We start from the raw sequence: 23,533 nt of genomic DNA on the forward strand, positions 1-23,533 counted from the left end.
AGAAGGTACAAGAGCCAATGGAACTACCGAGGACCAGCTGATGTTACTGGAACCCGGATGGGTAGCAGAAGGTACAAGAGCCAATGGAACTACCGAGGACCAGCTGATGTTACTGGAACTCGGTTACTAAGCAGGAGGTACCTGTGCCAGAAAGCACTACCAAGGACCAGCAGACGTTGGTGGAACTTGGATACCGAGAAGGAGGCACCTAATCCAAAGGCACTGCCGAGAACCAGCTGACGGTACTGGAACCCGGATGGGTAGCAGAAGGTACCCATGTAAAAAAAAAGTTCAAGGCCGCGAGCCGGCCGCAGTTACCAAAACCCACAGTCCTACAGAGGGTGCTTGTCCTATTGGCACTATGGAACCAGCCTTCATTGCCAGATCCCGCAGCCCACATAGGAGTCACCTAAACTGCAGGCACCATAGAGTCGGCTAACCCGACCGCAACACGACAGGACAACGCATTGGAGGCAAAGTGACGTTGACACTACCCGGAAACAGCTGGCGTGCTGGAACCAGGCTGGGCAGGAGGGAGTACCCGTGCCAAAGACACTGCCGAGGACCAGCTGACGGTACTGGAACCCGGATGGGTAGCAGAAGATACAAGAGCAAATGGAACTACCGAGGACCAGCTGACGGTACTGGAACCCGGATGGGTAGCAGAAGGTACAAGAGCCAATGGAACTACCGAGGACCAGCTGATGTTACTGGAACTCGGTTACTAAGCAGGAGGTACCTGTGCCAGAAAGCACTACCAAGGACCAGCAGACGTTGGTGGAACTTGGATACCGAGAAGGAGGCACCTAATCCAAAGGCACTGCCGAGAACCAGCTGACGGTACTGGAACCCGGATGGGTAGCAGAAGGTACCCATGTAAAAAAAAAGTTCAAGGCCGCGAGCCGGCCGCAGTTACCAAAACCCACAGTCCTACAGAGGGTGCTTGTCCTATTGGCACTATGGAACCAGCCTTCATTGCCAGATCCCGCAGCCCACATAGGAGTCACCTAAACTGCAGGCACCATAGAGTCGGCTAACCCGACCGCAACACGACAGGACAACGCATTGGAGGCAAAGTGACGTTGACACTACCCGGAAACAGCTGGCGTGCTGGAACCAGGCTGGGCAGGAGGGAGTACCCGTGCCAAAGACACTGCCGAGGACCAGCTGACGGTACTGGAACCCGGATGGGTAGCAGAAGGTACAAGAGCCAATGGAACTACCGAGGACCAGCTGATGTTACTGGAACTCGGTTACTAAGCAGGAGGTACCTGTGCCAGAAAGCACTACCAAGGACCAGCAGACGTTGGTGGAACTTGGATACCGAGAAGGAGGCACCTAATCCAAAGGCACTGCCGAGAACCAGCTGACGGTACTGGAACCCGGATGGGTAGCAGAAGGTACAAGAGCCAATGGAACTGCCGAGAACCAGCTGGCGGTGCTGGAGCCCAGGGTAAATACTAAAAACAGAAGAGCCAGAGGTGTATTTGGAGGAGGTTTTAAATCCGTACTACAGTGGATGTGGACAAAGCAGGAGAATTTGCCGGACACACAGCTGGGGATCAGCTGACGTTACTGAATCCCAATAACACTGGAGCAAGCGTTGACTGTGCAGACGGCACTTCTGAGCAGCAACTAGCGGTATTGGAGCCCAGGGTAAATACTAAAAACGGAGGAGCCAGAGGTGTAATTGGAGCAAGTTTTAAATAAGTAGCACAGTGAATATGGACAGAGCAGGAGAAATTGCCGTGAACACAGCAGGGGAACAGCTGACGTTACCGAACCCCAATAACACCGCAGCAAGTGTTGACTGTGCAGAAGTCACTTCCGAGCGCCAACTGGCGGTGCTGGAGCCCAGGGATAAGAATGAAAACAGAGGAGCCAGAGGTGTAATTCGAGCAACTTTAAAATCTGTAGTAGTGAGAATGTGGACAGAGCAGGAGAAATTGCCGTCCGCACAGCAGGGGAACAGCTGACGTTACTGAACCCCAATAACACGGCAGCAAGTGTTGACTGTGCAGACAGCACTTCCGAGCGCCAACTGGCGGTGTTGGAGCCCAGGGTAAATACTAAAAACGGAGGAGCCAGAGGTGTAATTGGAGCAAGTTTTAAATAAGTAGCACAGTGAATATGGACAGAGCAGGAGAAATTGCCGTGAACACAGCAGGGGAACAGCTGACGTTACTGAACCCCAATAACATGGTAGCAAGTGTTGACTGTGCAGACGGCACTTCCGAGCGCCAACTGGCGGTGTTGGAGCTCAGGGATTACAGTTCAGGTGGTAGAAACATGAACAGAACAGGAGACCTGGATACTGTTGCCAACCAATTATTTATTCTGGAAGAGGACTGGCAAATTCATGAGAGATCCAGGCCTTGTTCATTTTGAGAAAAGTAAGCCGGTCAACGTTATCGGAGGATAGTCGCATGCGACGGTCTGTTAGTACACCACCTGCGGCACTAAAGACGCGTTCCGATAATACACTAGCAGCAGGGCAAGCTAGCACCTCCAGTGCATACTGACTAAGCTCTGGCCATGTATCCAGCTTACAGACCCAAAACTTGAAGGGAGAAGAGCCGTCTGGGAGTACACTAAGAGGGCAAGACATGTAGTCTGTCACCATCTGACGGAAACGTTGCCTCCTGCTGACTGGAGCTGTCTGTGATGGTGTAGACATTTGTGGCGGCGGGGACACAAAACTTTGCCACATTTCGGCCATACTGGTCTTGCCTTGTGCTGAGGCGCTGCTTCTGCTCCCTCTTTGTGCAGAGCTTCCTCCACTGCCTCGACGCACTGAGCTGCTTTGTAAAGCACTAGCAGCACTGCTCTCGGTTGGAATGGAGAACATGATGGAATGCACCAGTGCGTCTTGGTACTCCCGCATTTTACGCTCCCGGTTCAATGGTGTTATGAGGCTTTGTAAGTTGTCCCGGTAGCGAGGATCTAGGAGGGTGGACACCCAATAATCAGCCGTGTTGAGAATGTGGGCGATGCGGCGGTCGTTTCTGAGGCACTGCAGCATGAAATCAACCATGTGCTGCAGACTGCCAACTGGCCAAGAAACGCTGTCCCCTGCTTGAGGCGTGATCTCTGCCTGCTCTGCATCACCCCACCCTCGCTCTAGATACTGACTACTAGAGCATTGTGTACCTCCCTCCTCTGGACAGATGTCTTCCTCATCCATTGACTCCTCCTCATCCTCCTCACAAAGTGTCCCCTGCCTAGGCCTTTGTGAGGAACCACGTTGCGCAGACTGTAGAGAAGCAGATGGCATTTGTGACTCCTCATCCTCCACCTCTTCCAAAACCTCGTCCCTTAGTGCTTGCAGTGTTTTTTCAAGCAGGCAGATAAGGGGGATAGTCATGCTGACTAGTGCATCATCTGCACTCGCCATCCGCGTGGAATAATCGAAGGCACGCAAAACGTGGCAAATGTCCTTCATAGAGGCCCACTCAGTGGTGGTGAAGTGTGAACGGCGCGCACTGCGACTTGTTTGCGCCTGCTGCAGCTGGTACTCCATTACTGCTGCCTGCTGCTCACACAACCTCTCCAACATATGTAACGTTGAATTCCACCTGGTGGGTAGGTCACATATGATGCGATGTTCCGGAAGACATAATCGGCGCTGCAGAGCTGCAATGCGTGATCTTGCATTGCTGGAACGCCGCAAGTGAGCGCACTCTATGCGGACCTTGTGAAGCAGTGCATCAAGATCCGGATAGTCCCTCAAAAAACTCTGCACGACCAAGTTGAGCACATGTGCCAGACATGGGATGTGAGTGAGGTTGCCTAGGCCCAGAGCTGCCACCAGATTTCGGCCATTGTCACACACTACCATGCCTGGCTGGAGATTCGCTGGCACAAACCACACGTCACTCTGCTGCTTGATGGCATTCCAGAGCTCCTGCGCTGTGTGGCTTCGATTCCCCAAAGAAATTAATTTTAATACGGCCTGTTGACGTTTGGCCACGGCTGTGCTCATATCGGTCATCATAACAGGTAACCGTTCATGGGTCGATGTGGAGGTAGACCGTGACGGCTCCTGCAGCGCTGATTCAGAGGAACTGGAGTATGAGGAGGAGTCAATGTGTACAGACTGGATTCCTGCAATCCTTGGAGTTGGCAGAACACGTACAGCGCCACTCTCAAGATCTGTACCCGGCTCCACAACATTTACCCAATGGGCAGTGAGGGAAAGGTATCGTCCCTGTCCATGCTTACTGGTCCACGCATCAGTGGTCAGGTGGACCTTGCTACTGACGGCGTTTTGTAGCGCATGTTTAATTTTTCCCTCCACATGATGTTGCAGGGCAGGGACGGCTTGCCTGCTGAAATAAAAGCGGCTGGGCACGTTGTATTGTGGGACTGCCAATGCCATAAAGTTACGGAATGTGTCAGTCTCCACCAGCCTGAATGATAGCATTTCAAGGGCCAGTAGTTTAGCAATGCCAGCATTCAGAGCCTGTGCTCGGGGGTGGTTTGCCGAGTATGGGCGCCTTTTCTCCCATGCCTGTGCTAACGATGGCTGTAGACTGGCCTGGGAGTGTGAGGATGACTGGGAAAGTGGTGCTGTGGGTGGAATTACACTGTGTCTCTGTACAACAGTGCCAGAGATTCTTCCATGGCGATCCTGTGAGGAAGCCGAACCAGCTGTGTGTGAGCTGGAGGAAGAGGCTACAACACGAGCTGAAGAGGTGGTAGGTGGCGCTGTAGGTTGGCCTAGGTCTTCAGTGTGTTTGTGTAACTCCACCACGTGCTTGGTCCGCACATGTTTCCACATATTTGTGGTATTGAGGTTGCTGACACTTTTCCCTCTTTTCACCTTCTGATTACACAGCTTGCATTTGACAAAGCAAATGTCATCTGCAACTGTGTCAAAAAAGGACCAGGCACTGCAAGTCTTGGGAGCGCCCGCTTTGGATTTTGGAAGAGCCATGCTCCTAATGGGTGCCGAAGTGGAGGCTACAGGCAACCAAGTCTGCCCCCTCCCTCTCCCTCCTTTTTGGGCCGTTCGGGGAATCTCTTCCTCAGAGCTGCTCCCACCACCTTCCTGTCCCTCACGCCATGATGGGTCAAGGACCTCATCATCTACACCACCCTCTTCAAACAACTGCTTCTCCTGGGTAGTCTCGACAGCACAGTACGCACCAGAAAGTGGCACCTGAGTCTCATCATCAGATGCGTACTGAGGTGTGCTGCTGACCATAGGCACTGGCCCACCCGCCTCTTCAGATTCAGAGAGACAAAACGGTTGCGCATCACTGCATACTACCTCTTCTTCAAATTCTCGAATTCTGCTTGGCTGGCCCCCTCTTTCCAAGCCAAGAGATTCAGAGAACAGAAGTAGAGATGGCTCCTGTCCAGGGCTCTCTGACTGCCTGGGCAATTTGGCAGGTGGTGAAGAGACAGATGGGTGCTCTTCAGTGCTCAGGACCTGAGAGGATCTGGAACTAATTGAAGTCGATGCGTTAGCTGCCATCCATCCGACAACGGCTTCAATTTGGTCCTCGCGCAGCAGTGGGGTACGGCTAGCTCCTACAAAGCTGCGCATAAAGGACTGTTCCCTGGTAAAACTGGGGGATGCTGAGTCACTGGTGCCCGCAGCAGGCACAGAATCCCCACGTCCTCTCCCTGCAGGCACAGAATCCTCACGTCCTCTCCCTGCAGAAACTCCACGCCCACGCCCACGACCACGACCACATGCCTTACTCCCTGCCTTCTTCATCTTGGTAGACTGATAAAGATAGGCAGAAAAGTACTAAGGGCTTAGTGTGCTTATTCCTGAACAGCTGCTAACAGGTATAAGAAACACTAATTTTATAAAGTGTGGACTAGACTTTAATATGAGCTAATGTGGCCTACACAACTGTAAAGTGGAGTGTTTGGTGAACTTTATTTAGGTTTTTTTTGTCACAAAAAGACACTGGATGTGCCTAAAGATGTAATAACGATAGTATCACAAACTTTTTGTAGCTATTACAATGTAGGAAGGTAACCTACAATGCAATAGATGAGGCTGCAAAAAATAGGCTAATACTAATCTGGCTGGGGCTGCAGGGCCCAATGCTGCAGAAAGGCTCCTCTATCTACTCCTATATAGTGTGTTTGGAATCAATTTAGCTGAATATGGATGGAACCACCACACTAATAGGAGATATCAGGAAAAATTATGAATTGGCAATAAAGGACAATGTATGAGGCAGTGACACACACTGAGTGCACTACAACCAGACTTGGCTGAAGCACACACTACAGGGTGAGCTGCACTCACACACACAGACCTTGCAGATAGCGGTGAACAGCACAGGGAACTGTGCACTAGCACTGCAAGGCACAGTGATTTAGAAAGTAGCTTGGGTAAAGCAGTATAGAGCAAATAGGTAGCTAAAACTGTCCCTCAGAACAACAGCGTCCTATCCCTAACTGAATTCACAGCAGAGTGAGCTCAAAATGGCGGCGGTGGCTTTTATAGTGCATCATGACATCATTTCAGCAGCCAATCACAGCCATGCCATTAGTTAAGATGCCTACATGCCTAACAGGATGTGCCCACACTTCTTAGGATCCTCATTGGCTGAATAAAATGAAAATGTCTCATTGCATTATGGGAACTTCCGATTGCGGTATACGATATTGCAATAGTATCGGAATTAAGTATCGGAATTCCGATACCGCGAATATCGGCCGATACCCGATATTTCAGTATCGGAATGCTCAACACTAGTGGTTAGTCAACCGACTTGTGGCTTGTAGCTCTATTTTCACTTCTGTTTCAGCTTCCCTACCCGTTACTAGCAATACAGCTGATATTGGTAAGGATGGCTTCTGAATGATGCCCTCGGTCTGTGGTGATTCTGTGAAAGGGAACCTGTCATGTCCTGTGTAGTATCTAAACTACTCCATTGTGGTGTTAGTGAGGCAATGTGCATCACTAACACGCTTTTTTTCATTAAAATCGACGCTGATGTGTAAAAACCACTTTATATGTTTATCTCATATCTGCTCGTTTAGTCATAAGGGTGTGATTCCATGCATTTAGTCAGGGTTGGCGGAGCCTCCCCCGCATTTCAACTCTGCTCCCTGCTTGCACTGACTTAAGTATGCGGCTCTTGCACAGTATGACATGGCCAGCCGAACTTGTATTTCTGGGAGCCGCGTATGTGCTGTGACGAGCGGCTCCCCGTGTGTGCGCACAGTGAAGCTGTGTAGTTCCCAGCTACACTGTGCAGCCGGATTTTAATGATTAGAGACGATTTTAATGATAAAAGCGTTTGTGATGCACATTGCATCACTAACAATGCAATGGGAGCAGTTTAAATACCACACAGGACATGACAGGTTCCCTTTAAACAGCAAGGTAATAAAATACAGTCCCGAGGGTAGCTGGTGAGTCCAACAGATTTCCAGTCCATCCCTCATACTCGGATAACATATTTAACTGGTCTGCTTTTAACATCTAGGTCCCAGTTTGTCCTCTTGGTAGGAGGTGTATGTGGTTGCCCTAATGAGAATGAAGCCATTGTAAGGTCAGGGTCCCATTAGCATATCACATCCAATGAGAAGGCATCGCATGCGATATGCTAATGACACTCAGCTCCAGCTCTGCTGCGAGTTGAGCTGAATGTCAGTGTTCGGCACTCCGATCCTCTCCCAAGAGATGATCGCAGCACAGCTGCGGAGGAGATGGAAACATTAATTTCTCCATCTCGTCGGTCGGCGGGAAACGCCCTGCACTCGGTTATCTGAGTGCAGTGCAATGTTTCACATGACTTGTATGGATGCATGCAATCCAAATTCAGCATGCTGCGGTTTTTAGTTTGTTTTTCAGTACAATCGTGATCTGATTGGAGCTGAGAAACGCATATGAGCACACTCCCAGATTTAACATTGGACTGAATGCAATCAGATTTTTATTTTTTATCAGAGTGAATTTGTCCAATTTTAATCGTTAGTGAGAGCGAGCCCTAAGTCTATTGTTGGCAGTCTCAGAATGGACTGGTCAACTTTTAACTTGACAAAATATCTGCATCTCCGGTATCCTTCTAGTTTGGAATGGTCATGGTTGAAATTAAATCATTGTAAGTCCAATTAAACTTTGTGGTCTGGAGTCATAATTTCAACTGGTTGGCATTTAAGTTGACTAATCATTTAGGTTCCAGGTTACCCGTTTAGTGGGATTTATAGCTTGGGCAAGGCGAAGCTGAACAAAACCAGTGTAGGTCCACATTATCCTCCCAGTCTGGTGTCCTAAGACTGCTAAGCTTTTAAGTTGATAAAACGTCTATATTTCAGTTTACCCTCAAAGTTGGAGGTGCAAGATGGACATGGCTGCTATAAGCTGAATAAAACCATAATTCCAGTTAAGGCTCCTATTTGGAGTCACAAAATGGCCTTGTGGAGTTTGTGATTTCAATGCCGCAATGTACCCTATTGGTATGGAGTGGTAAGATGAACTTGCTTGTACAAAGTCAAGCAGCACTATACCAGTATGTCCTGCTAATGGAGGGGTCATCAGTGTGGGATGTTTTGTGGTCTCTGCAGTGGGTAAAAAACAGACATGTCAGCGTGTTTTGCCCACGGACACATGGTCTGTGTAAAGTGAAAACACACTGACATGCAGACCCATTCATTTGAATGGGTCTACGTGTGGAATGGTCTCCGGTACGTGTGGAAACGGTCACCACACCTACTGGAAACACTGACTTGTGAAAGAAGCCTTAGTGTGTTTCTGGGTGTGCGCTTCTGCATTCTTGTGTGTGTCTTTGTGCATGTCTGTGTGCTCTTCTGAAGATTTATTAGTGGTGGCCAAAAGTATTGGCACCCCTGCAATTCTGTCAGATAATACTCAGTTTCTTCCTGAAAATGATTGCAATCACAAATTCTTTGGTATTATCTTTTAATTTGCTTGCAAGGAAAAAACACAAAAGAGAATGAAGCAAAAATCAAATCATTGATCATTTCACATAAAACTCCAAAAATGGGCCAGACAAAAGTATTGGCACCCTCAGCCTAATACTTGGTTGCACAACCTTTAGCCAAAATAACTGCGAACCGCTTCCGGTAACCATCAATGAGTTTCTTACAATACTCTGCTGGAATTGTAGACCATTCTTCTTTGGCAAACTGCTCCAGGTCCCTGATATTTGAAGGGTGCCTTCTCCAAACTGCCATTTTGAGATCTCTCCACAGGTGTTCTATGGGATTCAGGTCTGGACTCATTGCTGGCCACCTTAGAAGTCTCCAGTGCTTTCTCTCTAACCATTTTATAGTGCTTTTGGAAGTGTGTTTTGGGTCATTGTCCTGCTGGAAGACCCATGACCTCTGAGGGAGACCCAGCTTTCTGGGCCCTACATTATGCTGCAAAATTTGTTGGTAGTCTTCAGACTTCATAATGCCATGCACGCGTTCAAGCAGTCCAGTGCCAGAGGCAGCAAAGCAACCCCAAAACATCATGGAACCTCCGCCATGTTTGACTGTGGGGACCGTGTTCTTTTCTTTGAATGCCTCCTTTTTTTTTTTTTCTTTTTTTTCCTGTACACTCTATGTTGATGCTTTTTCCCAAAAAGCTCTACTTTTGTCTCATCTGACCAGAGAACATTCTTACAAAACGTTTTAGGCTTTCTCGGGTAAGTTTTGGCAAACTCCAGCCTGGCTTTTTTATGTCTCGGGGTAAGAAGTGGGGTCTTTCTGGGTATCCTACCATACAGTCCCTTTTAATTCAGATGCCGACGGATAGTACGGGTTGACACTGTTGTACCCTCGGACTGCAGGGCAGCTTGAACTTGTTTGGATGTTAGTCGAGGTTCTTTATCCACCATCCGCACAATCTTGCGTTGAAATCTCTCGTCAATTTTTCTTTTCCGTCCACATCTAGGAAAGTTAGCCACAGTGCCATGGGCTTTAAACTTCTTGATGACACTGCGCATGGAAGACACAGGAACATTCAGGTCTTTGGAGATGGACTTGTAGCCTTGAGATTGCTCATGCTTCCTCACAATTTGGTTTCTCAAGTCCTCAGACAGTTCTTTGGTCTTCTTTCTTTTCTCCATGCTCAATGTGGTGCACACAAGGACACAGGACAGAGGTTGAGTCAACTTTAATCCATGTTAACTGGCTGCAAGTGTGATTTAGTTATTGCCAACACCTGTTAGGTACCACAGGTAAGTTACAGGTGCTGTTAATTACACGAATTAGAGAAGCATCACATGATTTTTCAAATAGTGCCAATACTTTTGTCCACCCCCTTTTTTAGGTTTGGTGTGGAATTATATCCAATTTGGCTTTAGGACAATTCTTTTTGTGTTTTTTTCATTGAAGACAAATTGAAGATAATAATACCAAAGAATTTGTGATTGCAATCATTTTCAGGAAGAAACTGAGTATTATCTGACAGAATTGCAGGGGTGCCAATACTTTTGGCCACCACTGTATATTTGGGGAGAGATGGGAGAGAAATTTTAGGAGACAGTATGAGGAGATGTGTGAAGAAACAGTATGGTGAACTAGGGAAGGGGTGATGTATGGAGAGTGGGGGAATGGTGTGAGGAGACATTATGAAGGGAGATAAGTGTGAGGTGACACAGAACAGAGATTAGGTAGTGTGGGGGAAGGCAGAGAGATGCAGCAGTATGGGGGGGGGGGGGGAACAGTGTGAGGGCACAGCCAGGAGGGAACAGTGTGCTGAGGGGTAGTATGATGAAGGGACACAGTATAGAGACTGGGCAGTATAGGGGGGACACAATGAGAGGACAGTGTGAAGAGGGGGCACAATATGATAAGGAGGGGGCAGTGTGGAGAGCGTGTACCATAAGAGGGGTAGTATGGGGGTCATATTTTGTGCAGGGAGCATTGTAAGATTTAAGTTTATTCAGGGGCTCAGTGTAGATATTTTTACTCAGGAGCATTATAATGGCACTGCTATCTTTAACCCCTTAATAACATCTGACGTACTAATACGCGTCTGTGCCCTGGGACTTAAGAGCCAGACCTTTATTAGTACGTCATCGCGATCGCGCCCGCACACAGGCTGTGCGGGCGCGATCGCCGCCGGGTGTCAGCTGATTGTCACAGCTGACACCCGGTACTATGTGCAGGGAGCGGTCCTGCACCGCTCCCAGCACATTAACCCCCGCGATGCTGCGATCGAAGTCGATCGCGGCATTGCGGGGGCAAGGGGAGGTGATCGGCGATACTCACCACCTCTTCCGGCTTCCAGCGCAGTCTGCAAAGGCTTCCCGGGTGTTGCCATGACGACCCGATGTCGTCATGACAACATCCGGGTCACCAGAGAGCAGGAAGATTGCTTGGACATGCGCAGTGCATCTCCAAGCAATCTTCACACTGTGCACTTCTGACAGCCTTCATGGCATAGGGATGGTGCTCCATTCCTGTGCCATGCAGGCGATCAGAAAAAAAAAGTGAAAGTCCCAGAGTGGGACAAAGTAATAAAGTGTATAAACTGTGTGAAAGTGGGAAAAAAAAAAAAAAAAAAAAAAAATGTGCAAAAATATTATAAAAAAATAAAAAAAATAATACACCAAAAATAAAAATATAATGTACCCATCAATAAATATTATAAAAAAAAAAAAAAAAAAAAAAACAAAAGTACACATATTTGGCATCGCCGCGTCCGTAAAAACCTGACCTATAAAACTGTCCCACTAGTTAACCCCTTCAGTGAACACGGTAAAAAAAAAAAAAAAAAAAAAAAAACGAAGCAAAAAACAATGCTTTATCACCATACCGCCAAATAAAAAGTGGAATAACATGTGATCAAAAAGACGCATATAAATAAAAATGATACCGCTGAAAACGTCATCTCGTCCCGCAAAAAACAAGCCGCCATACAGCTCCATCAGCCGAAAAATAAAAAAGTTATAGCTCTCAGAATAAAGCGATACTAAAAAATATTTTTTTCTATAAAATAGCTTTTATTGTGTACAAGCGCCAAAACATAGAAAAATGATACAAATGTGGTACCGCTGTAAACGTACTGACCCGAAGAATAAAGCTGCCTTATCAATTTTACCACACGCGGAACAGAATAAAAAAAAAAAAAAAAACAATTCCTGAATTGTTGGTTTTTGTTTATTCTGCCTCCCAAAAATCGGAATAGAAAGCGATCAAAAAATGTCACGTGCCTGAAAATGGCACCAATAACAACGTCAAGTCATCCCACAAAAAACGAGCAGTCACATGACTGTCTGCCAAAATCTGGAAAAATTATAGCTCTCAAAATATGGCGATGCAAAAACTAGATTTTACAAAAAATGCGTCTTTTAGTGTGTGACAGCTGTCAGTCATAAAAACCCCATATGATTCTGGCATTGCTGTAATCACACCGACCCGAAGAATAAAGTCATCTAATCACTTATACCGCACAAGGAACGGCGTCAAAAATAAACTCTTGGGTTAGGATTGGGCTAGGGTTAGGGCTAGGGTTGTGCTGGGGCTAGGGTTGTGCTGGGGCTAGGGTTGTGCTGGGGCTAGGGTTGTGCTGGGGCTAGGGTTGTGCTGGGGCTAGGGCTGGGGTTGGGATTTTTTTCAAAAGTAAGAAAAAAAGATGACGATATGGCGACTAGTGTTGAGAGCAAGTGCTCGCTACTTGAGTTTGCATCGGGTGCTCTGGTATGCATTGAGTATCGTGGGTATTTGAGTGACATGCTCGAGTCTCTGCCCCATATGCTTCGCGGCCAAAAAACTTTACGGGGATTGCCTGCCATGCACGAGCGATCCCCGCATGTTTTTTTTTTGGGTGTCTAATAACCGTGAAACATGCGGAGCAGGGACTCGAGCATGTCACTCGAGCACACGCTGTACATGGTGCATACCTGAGTACCCGATGCAAACTCAAGTAGCGAGCACTTGCGCTCAAGAATAATGACAACTTATTCAATATGATAACCTAATGTAAACAAATAATGTGCCGTACCTCTGGGTTCAAAATGTTCACTATACACCTTAATAAAGTCCTTGAGGGGTATAGTTTCCAAAATGGGGTCACTTGTGGGGGAGCTCCAATGTTTGGGCACGCAGGGACTCTCTAAATGCAACATGATATCCGCTAACAAATTGAATGGAAAATCGGCTCAAATTGTTAGCGGACACCACATTGCATTTGGAGAGCCCCTCTGTGCCCAAACTTTGGAGCTCCCCCACAAGTGACCCCATTTTGGAAACTAGACCCCCCAAGGCACCTTTCTAGATGCATAGTGAGCACTTGGAACCCCCAGGTGCTTCACAAATTGATTCGTGAAAAAAAAAACACTTTTTCATTTTTATGAATCAATTTGTGAAGCACCTGAGAAATCGCTGGTCAACTTTTAACCCTTATAGCTCCCTAACAAAAAAAAAAATTTGGTTCCAAAATTGTGCTGATGTAAAGTAGACATGTGGGAAATGTTATTTATTAACTCTTTTGTGTGACCTATCGCTCTGATTTCAGGGCTTAAAAATTCAAATTTTGAAAATCGCCAAATTTCCATTTTTTTCACAAATAAACGCAAGTGATATCGAAGAAATTTTTCCACAATCATGAAGTACAATATGTCACGAAAAAACAATCTCAGAATCAGGGGGATCCGTTGAAGCGTTCCAGAGTAATTACCTCATAAAGTGACAGTGGTCAGAATTGTAAAAATTGGCCCGGTCATTAACGTGCAAACCACCCGCGGGGCTTAAGGGGTTAAGGGCCTCATGTTGGGATGTGCTGCAAAAGACCGGAGAAGATGGAAGTCTGCAGAGATGGAGCTGTGGATGAGAATTCCTCAAGGGGACTGGACAAGATGGAGACGAAAAGAGCGAGAACGACTCTAATCAGAGAAGACGTCTGGGGTAAGAAACCTGGATGTAAATGTTTGTTTATGATACCGACTACGTCTCATCAGTACTGTGGTTCCTGTATGGTCCGCAGTCTGATGATGACTGGTAACAACAACTCCCAGTATCTCTATTGTTACTTACATAATGGAAGTTGTAGGTTCATGTGATACAAAGATATATGGGGCTGACCTGACACTACAATTGATGGTGGTTCAGATGATGTATACATGTACTGATGTGTTTGTGCGCGTCTGTGTGTTTGTGCGCGTCTGCGTATCTGGAATAATATGTATCTTTGTAAGATGAGGGTATGTAACTGTGCATTGTGGTGCGTAATAACATTCATATCCTTGAGGCACCTTTACCAAATCTATTAGGACTCTTTCACATGTGTTAGGGTTTAAGTTTTCTGTCCAGATTTAGGAACAGAAAAGTGAAATTTGCTAACCTTTTCAGAACTGTCACCATAGGGATGTGCATGTAAGGATCGGGAGCTGAGCCTGCTCCATACCGGGCAGATGTTGGCTGTGTTACATAGCCAGCGTCTGCCTGTAACAGCAGTGTTCAGAGCTTGCCTTGATTGCTGCTGTTATGAGTATTTAAGTGCCCTTGCCAATCACTGACAGCGGCATTTAGATAGCACGATGGGCGGTGCATGCCGTCACGCTCCCTTCAGCCCTCTGTGACGCAGTTGCTGGTTGCTGATGGGTTGCCAGTAGTGCTGAGTGAGTGTGGTCGGATAAGGTGTTGTCTCAGCATGCTTGGGTGTTATCCTGTTATCCGAGTATCTTGTAGTGCTCTGCTAATATGATCGAGTCACTGTGGTAACATGTTTTGTGGCGGTAGATAGAAGCAGCACATGCAGGGATTATCAAACAGGCAATTACTGCATGTGTTGCATCTGTCTACTGCCGCAAAACATGCTACCGCAGGAACTCGGGCATATTAGCAGAGCACTACAAGATACTTGGATAACACTGGAGCATGCTGGGATAACACCTTATCAGACCATTCTCGCTCAGCACTAGTTGCCATGTGTTGCTGTCATGTTAGTCATTCAATGAAGCTCAGCCTGAGGGTTGGGTTCCATGAAAGATGTCACAATCAAGGTGCTGGACATTATTGTAGCACACTAACTTTGTAGTTAGTGGTGACTGTAATGTCTCCCTCCTTGCACCGACCCTATAACAGGAAGCGAGTGGCGGCAGGGAGAATAAAACATAATTTTCTCCCTGTAGCCAACACTTTTTTCCATTAAGCCATCTAACCAGGCTTTAAACCATATTTACCCGCAGATTAACCCCATATCTGCAAGTAAATAGTGTTTCTCAAGGTGACAAGTTACCATAAGGCTGGGTGCCCACAATGCTTTTTTTTTTTTTTTTTTTTTGTGTTTTTGCAGCAGCAATTCCACTGCAGAAACACTTAAACGCTTGGTAGAAGGCCTGCCATGTTCCCCAAGGATAATTCGCATATGTGGTGCACATGCTGTGGAAATTTCCGCAGCAGGTTATCATTGCGGAAAAAAACGCAGCACTACCAATTATTTTGCGGAAGCGCTGCGTTTTCACTGCCTTTGACTTGCATTTGAACGCATGGATTCCGAATCACTGTGTGACGCCCTCCCTGAGTGGCGGGGTTACTCGGGTCGGTGTAGGGGTCGCAGGGGGAATGCAATTGTGGCCTGGACCTGTTCCGTGCCCAGGGCTGTCACATAAAAATAATGGGCTTTCAAGTAAGGGTGGTATTTAGACTACGCCACCTGCGGTTTCCGGTGATGGAAACCAGCGCTGCTTCAGTCCACTGAGGCTGGTGTTACGGGCAGCTAAGATGGGACGGCTCCCCGCAGGCGGAGCAGGCCTCAGGGGAGTGTGAGAAGGAATGGTGGGTGCAGTGCCGCGTAGGAAATAACAGGCTGAGGCGGTGTGTGAAGTCATCCGGGTCTTCACTTTCAGATGAATTTTCAGCCACAAAGCTTCTCTGCTACACACGGCGTACTGTGGCCACCGGGAAGTGGGTTCAGCACTTCCCAGGTAGATCAGGAGCACCTGTCGAGACCCCTCTGGTGTGTGTTCCTCTCCTTTGTAAGTTCTCCCACTAAGTCTTCTCCTGACTGTGTGTGGTACGAACGTGGTGTAAGGCCGGGTCCCACTGGATAAACGCAGTGTAAGAGATACAGGTGGCGTATGCTGCTCCGTTCGTATCCCCCTGGGATCCACTAGTCTTCCGGGCTTTTCTGACTGAGACGTGAAGTAACAGTCAGATATCGGGGGCCGGTCACCCCTCTTGCAGCATGAATCCCTCTGACTAGGCCAGAGTAAAGAATACAGGTGGCAACTCCCCTCCGTCCGTATCCCCCTGGGATCCTTTTGCTTGTGGAGCCTATCTTCTCTGCTCCCCTCCAGGCCTTCTTAGGTCAGCACCTTGACCAGGTAGAAACGGTGGTTAACTGTAACCCGCTTCTCATCTCAAGGCCAGAGTACGAGGACCGTGTATCTTCAGTCAGCTGCAGACTTTTGCTGGACCCTGGCAGAAGACCACAATCAAACACCTTGAACCTAAGATGGCTGTAGATTAAATATGAATCAATAAGTGTTCCCTAAAAGTGTGTCCTCCACCCTCACCCACTACATGGTTCCCCCTATCTTTGGTCCCCCCCCCCCATTTCTTCTATCCTGGGCCGGGGCAGCACCCCGGTGCATTTAGGCCCCCTACAGGACAGGAGTGGTGTAGTGTTGAGTGGTGAAGTGGTGTCCTGAGAGATGCTCCATCCTTACCTGGAAGAGGAGATACCACACCTCATCTGAGGTGCAGTACCCCTGTGGCGACTGAACCCTCAGGGGCGCCACAACTGCATCTGTACATGCAGAATCCAAGCATTTCAATGTGGGGATGGTACCCGGGTCCGGAGGAGAGAAGACTCTCCTCCGGACCCGGGTACCATAGAACCTGTAAAAAAATTAATAAAATAAAAAATAAATATATTTACCTTCTGATGGCCCCCGGTCTCCTTGTCTTCGCTTGCCGGCAGATCGCGGTGGACTGAAGGACCTGCGCTGACGTCATTTAGTCATGTGACGGCTCACTCGGCACTGACGTCGGCAGGTCCTTTAGTGTACCGCGAGCTGCCGGCTAGCCAAGACGCATCGAATCAAGACACCAGGGGCCATCAGAAGGTAAGTATACACTTATTTTTTTTAACATTCTTTCGGTCACACTACATAAATCCATGCAGTTTGCGTGGATTTATATAGTGTGACCAAGTTGACAAGCACTTTCCAAGTGATGCTAAAATCTCTTGGAAAGTGCTTAACAACCTGCATCCAGAAATGCATGTGAAGAACGCTTCACATCTGCTTGTCCCTGGCAGGAAAAATGCATGTACAATCTGCATGCGTTTTTTTTCTGCCAGGGAGATGCAGAAAGGCTCTGGAAAAAATCCGGAGCATTTATGCATCGTGGGCACATAGCCTTAAAGGGACTCTGGCAGTACATAATGACTATTCAAACAAAGTCCTGCTGCTTGGTGCTCCACAGCGCGGCCAGTCATGTAATTATAGTACATTATAGAAAAACATAACTAGTAATAAAACTGTTTATGGTGGCTATAGTGTGGGCCCCTAGAGTCGGTTCCCCTGGTGGGCCCTAGGCTCCCCAGTCCGACCCTGGTTATACTGGATCTGGTGAAAATACTCCCAAGACCAGTGTATCCTCCTGGCTGATGTCAGAAAATGGACACATTGGAAATTAAGTTGGTGATGTGACGCGCCCCTGGGCCTGCTGTGTCGTGTGGCATCGCGCGCACGGGGGCTTACCCGGAGCCGGATCAGATGGGGGTAGTAGTCTCGTGGCGGTGACCCGGTCCGTGCCCAGGGAGTCAAACTGAGCGGCAGTCTTTAGCAGTAGATATTAGAATGTTCGACTACGCCACCCGTTGAATGCGGCTATGAAGCCGCCGCTGCAGGGCAGACCGCTGAGGCCGGTGGTAAGGTTGTGCAGCGTAGCTGGTAGAACCCCCAACGGGAGGGGTATGACCTCAGGGCAGCAGATGTGGATGATAGTGGAAGTGATGGTGCAGCAAGGAAGCTCAGACGTGTGGTGCAGTTTCAAGGCTTTTACTCACAGGTGTTGCTCCGGTCACTTTGGCCAGCAGTGACCACCCGAGCCGTGCTGCGTCCACCAGGTGCGGGACTCGGCCAACCCCCAGGCAGTTCCAGAGCGTGGTCCCAAGCTCCCCTCTATTCCTTCCTACGGGCCGTCCTCACCAGGGACCCACCTTTGTCCGGCTCCCTCGGGTCTTTTGGTGGCGAAACCTTTCCTGGCTTCCCTGACCCTATGCGTGGTTTGCCTTCCTGGTGGATATGGTGAGGGGTCGCGCCAAAACTTGTCCACGACCTCTGGTTCCTGGCTAAGGATGTTTAGCCTCTACCAGTTTGGGATCCGGTACCCTCTTCTGCCAACCCTTCACCCGTCTTAGTTCACTTGTGGGATCTCAGGGTTCCCTCTAATTGTGTCTCTGGGCCTTTCACTGGGTTTTTCCTCTTCTTCCTCTTTCTCTGCGCTTCAGGCCTGGCCCTGGAGCTGGGCCCAGACTGAGCCACAGCTCCCTGTCAGCCCTCTCTGGCTGAGCTCTCCCTCAGCTTCTCCTCAGACTCAACCTCCTGTCTCAAGATGGTGCCCACCTCTTATACTCCCTCTGACACCCGAGCCCAGGTGACTAGCACCCAATGGGCTCCTACCAATGCCCAGAGTCCCTCCCCTGTCTGCTCCTACACTACTGGGATGTTCCTCCCCCCCTCCCACTCCAGCCAGGGACAGATGCTGTCGTACCTGCACATCTACCTAGTGGGAGTACCGTTGTTCTGTCCCCCGGAAATGGGATGAGTGTAGTGCATGCAGCTAACTGAGCTCGGTCCCACACTCCATCCTTACCCGGGAGTGGAATACCACACCTCTGGTTTGAGGTGCAATACCCCTGTAGCAGCCGAGTCCTCGGGGTGCTACAGATGCCATTATACCCAATTAAGTATTTTGGGATTGAAGTTCTAAAACTAGTAAATTGAACTATGTGCTTTTCGAGTGAAAAAACTTCAACTGTACAATAAACCCATCAGGGAAGGAATTGATGGATGAGAGAAAATATCCCCTTACCTGTCACTCCTGTGGCGAACATTTTATCTGCCTTTCACACGGAGGCAAGTCTGTTTTTGATTATTACTCAAAAACAGGATGATACATCCATAAGGTACATGGCTGAGGGGACAGGGCTCTAGTACCTTGGTATAAGACATCTGAGCTTTGACCAATACCATGAGGTCCATATTTTTCTGACGGAGTTGCTTCCTTATGGGGAGGGGTTGGGGGGAATGGAGGAAGTGGTGTATCTTAGAGGTGTTGGATATCAGTTGGTTTTCTTAGTCTTTGCTGGAAAACATCTGTTTTGCATTTAACTGTTTTCAACCAACAATCTTCTTGGTTGTATTGGCTTTAGCCTCTGTTTAAGTTTCAGAATTGAAGTAATTATATAGAATGATTCATTCTATCATCCCTAAAATACAAGAATATTTGTTAGGGACTCTTTATTGAATAGCCCTGGCCTTTGTTGTTTTTTTTTTGCCTGTTCTAGTTGTATCAGCTCTCAGTATTAACATGTGGTGGACCAGAAGTCCTGTAAGATGGAGAGCTTGATCTACAGTTGTCCGTTTTGGCTTAAATAAATTTCTGTAATACAGTACTACATATTTCTTCTGGTTTCTGGAACCTCTTTGGCATTCTGGAGTGCTAAATCTACACTTGATGGCAGATCCTGACATGAGCTACTGCAGACAGGATTCAGCACTGGAGCAGAGTAAAGAAGGAAGGTGAGTATAAGTGTTTATTTTTTTTTTAACTGTGCTGTGATGGGGCCACGCATACCAGGATGAAGGTGGCCATGCATACCATGATGGGGGAGGTGAGGGGGGCCACGCATACCACGATTGGGGGAGGTGAGGTGGGCAATACTTGCCAGGATGGGGAAATTTACCAGTAGCTGCTGCATTTCCCACCCTAGGCTTGTACTCGAGTCAATAAGTTCCCAGTTTTGTTTTTTTTGTGGTAAAATTAGGTACTTCGGCTTATACTCGAAAATATATATATACGGTAAGTGAAGTCTATAAAGACCCGCTCTAGAAAAAAAAAATTGTTGAAGAAAAATTCCCTTTTTACTCTGGTCTTTTGTTGGAGCTCCAAATCGATAGACATTATCTTCATTGTGAAAGTTTTAGCTATCATTCAAACTTCCTTCTTTAAGCACTATCCATTCAATGAGGATATTCGTAAGAGCTTTCTTCAGGTGTAATATCTTACAAGGGTGCTCCTTCCTTATAAGAGGATTCCTTAGTCATGGTCTCTCAGGTGCAGTCATAGGTGAGGAGGAAAAATAATTACTTACCGGTAACTTGATTTTCCTGAAACCCATGACAGCACCCCTATATATATTTTTTTCCTGTGGCTTAAGTCTGGTGGCGGTTCTCAATCTTTTCTCACAATCAAGAATGGGCTTGAGAGAATGCCTTAAATAATAACTGATTTGGGTGACTCCTACTTGACTTCTTGGAAACAACATTGAAGGAGGAAGTGGGAGATGCCTTTTTAATTTGTGATCTTGACTTCCTGTTCAGTGAAGGGGCGGAGCCTACTGTCTCTCTGGTGCTGTCATGGGTATCAGGAAAATCAAATTGGCATTAAGTAATTATCATTTTTGCCATAGTATAAGATGGAGTGGACAGATTCTCTGTCCTAAAGTATATGGGCCCTCTGCATTACAATAAAGCATCCTTTTGTGTCCCTGACAGAAGATGCTTTAAAGTGAGAGTGTGTGTTTTCCCCAAGGGCATACATATAAATCATGGGGCCCCATAGTAGAAGTTCTAGTTGGTCCCCTCTTCGCCCCTCAAAAAAAAAAAAATTGGGGGACACAAATGAGCACATCTCAACTTTGCAGCCCCTACATAGTACCATTTCTCTTATTGAAGCACATAGATTCCCCTTCATTGCTCCCTCTTCCATCTTTCCTTTAACTGTATTAGCATCCAGGATTCGGACCTAGTTGAAAGTGTGGTTCAACAGAGGGTTTACCAGCGCAGGCCCCATAGCAGCTGCATGTTCTGACACCATTGGCAGTGTCACTGCCCCCTCCCCCTTAATTCTTTGACCCCCTGCAGTTGCACCAGTCATGTCCACTTATGTAATGAGACTCCTTTAGGGAAGCGAGGTCACCAGTTCAAAAGTGGACAGTTTTGCTCACTTTATTCTCGCCCTCAAAGTAATAAATATCTGTCTCATTTTTCATGCAACTGTCTCCAATATAATTGTGACGGGTGGAAGCTTGTGATTATTATAACATTTGTTTATATATGCAGTTTGTCACTATGCATGAATGGTTTAAAATATCCCATGTTGAAATTCAGATATTGGCAGGTCTTCATACAGTAGTGTATTGTCAGAAACTGTACTGTCACTAAATATACCTGCATGATGATGATTAAAAAAAGTGCAGGGGGTAATGCCAATCAGAGTGATATTCACCATTGATTACAATGTAAGATACCAGGACACAATACTGTGTGAAAATCTGAGGCAGGTGTAGGAAAAGTGCTGCAAATTAAGAATCTTGGGAAAAAAGTGTTACTAGTTAATCGATATACTTTAAAAATATAAATCAAATGATCAAGCGGAATCAAATCGATGTTTAATGTGATTGCCCTTTGTTAATGTGTGATTTTAATTATTTTTTTAATTTAACATCTTTCACTTTTGACTTCGCAGCATTTCTTTCAACACCTGTCTAAAACATTTTGCGCAGTACTGTCCACACTAATATTGCATGAACAGAATCTTAGCTACAGTATTCTTAAATTATAGTTGGTAACCACATATATTTTTTCCCATTTTCTGTTAATAGGGTTATGGGGACTTGTGAATAATGCTGGCATTTCCATACCAATTGCCCCAAATGGATGGCTTAACAAAGATGACTTTGTCAAAGTGCTCAATGTCAATTTACTTGGGTTGATTGATGTGACCCTAAATCTACTTCCTCTGATTATAAAAGCCAGAGGACGAATTATTAACGTGTCTAGTGTGATGGGAAGATTAGCATTTGTGGGAGGAGGATACAGCATTTCCAGATTTGGAATAGAAGCATTCTCAGACTCATTGAGGTACAAGTTTGAACAAAATTTTAAAATTCCTTTTTAATTTCTTATAAATGTCTTGATGGAATTTTCTATTTGATGCAATTAGTCTGACACTGTGCAATATTATACTTGGCAGCAATTGTACACTCTGACCATTGTTACTCATATTTGCTTCAAGACTTGTGAAATGGAGGGACCTTACCAATATTATTCAAGTATGCTATAATAGAGTTCCTGGATACTAACATTATATAATCAACCAAGCAAATGGGGCTAAAGCATATGGTCTTAAGACTACAGATGATCAGATCAATCTGTCATGGCCTCAAGTGTTGGCATCTTTGAAATTGTGCCAATAATGAAGTATTTCTCCAAGAAAATTATTGCAATTACACACGTTTTGTTATACACATGTGTTTCCTTTGTGTATTGAAACAACCCAAAAAGATGCAAATTTGGACATAATTTTCACCCAAAAATGGGCCGGTCAAAATTGTTGGTACCTTTCCAAAATTGCTGGTAAACAACTTTTTCAAGCATGTGATGCATTTACAAACTAATCTGTGGCTAGTAACAGGAGTGGGCAATATGAAAATCATACCTGAAACCAGATGCAAAGGGAAGTAGTTGACTCAATCTTTGCATTGTATGTGTGCCACACTAAGCATGAATAACAGAAAGAGGAGAAGAGAACAGTCTGGGAACTTGAGAACCAAAATTGTTAAACAATATCCACAATCTTAAGGTTACAAGTCCATCTCTAAAGATCTTGATGTCCCTTTGTCAATGGTGTGCCACATAATGAAGAAGTTTACAACCCATGGCACTGTAGCTAATATCTGTGGACGGCAGAGCAAAATAAATTAAAGATTGCAAGGCAGGATAGTCTGGATGGTGGATTGGATAAGTAACCCCATTCAATTTCCAAAGAAATTCAAGCAATCTAGCAGGCTCAGGGTACATTAATGTCAGCGCAACCTGTCTGTCAACATTGAAATGAAATGCTATGGCAGGAGACCCAGGAAGACCCTCCACTGCTGACAGACATAAAGGCTAGACTGCAATTTACCAAAATGTATGAGTAAGCCAAAATACTTCTAAGAAAGCGTCTTGTGGACAGATGAGACAAAGATGGAGTGTAACAAAACAGCAGTTAATCTTAATTATCCAGACGTCTAAATTCAGTAGGCCAGGAGAAATACACTATCTTTTATGTTGACTTTTTAATTTGTTTTCCTTTGGTTGGTCAAGAAGGACAGACTATTATTTTTATAAGCTTCAATGTTGACACTTGAGTTGATATTTACTGCAACGTATTGTTTTAGCTCTGGATGACAGGGACTGAGGGTCATGGAACAATGATGTTTGCTAATATGCTGATTACACTTTGAACCTGGCCATCTAGTTTGTTGATATGCAGAGCAACGGAAGACAAAGGGTTAAACTTTTATTATGTCTCACTAAAAGTAGATCGTTCACACCCAAAGTGCAATGTGCATATCATAACACGGATGAGCCATTGTAGCCACAAC

General features: G+C 46.4%; 1 protein-coding gene across 4 annotated transcripts in view; it reads left to right on the plus strand.

The window, feature by feature from the left end:
- LOC141201137 (retinol dehydrogenase 7-like) overlaps window positions 1-23,533 on the plus strand; it is a 96,479-nt gene that overhangs the window by 64,114 nt on the left and 8,832 nt on the right. For all 4 annotated transcript variants that reach the window (XM_073663356.1, XM_073663357.1, XM_073663354.1 and 1 more), the window contains one exon: window positions 21,767-22,025. In XM_073663356.1, the coding sequence (XP_073519457.1) occupies window positions 21,767-22,025 (259 nt within the window). The remainder of the gene's footprint in view (window positions 1-21,766; window positions 22,026-23,533) is intronic.

The sequence above is a fragment of the Phyllobates terribilis genome, unplaced genomic scaffold (assembly GCF_046119375.1).
Source record: "Phyllobates terribilis strain yellow unplaced genomic scaffold, ASM4611937v1 Scaffold_2__4_contigs__length_985480577, whole genome shotgun sequence".
Lineage (NCBI taxonomy): Eukaryota > Metazoa > Chordata > Amphibia > Anura > Dendrobatidae > Phyllobates > Phyllobates terribilis.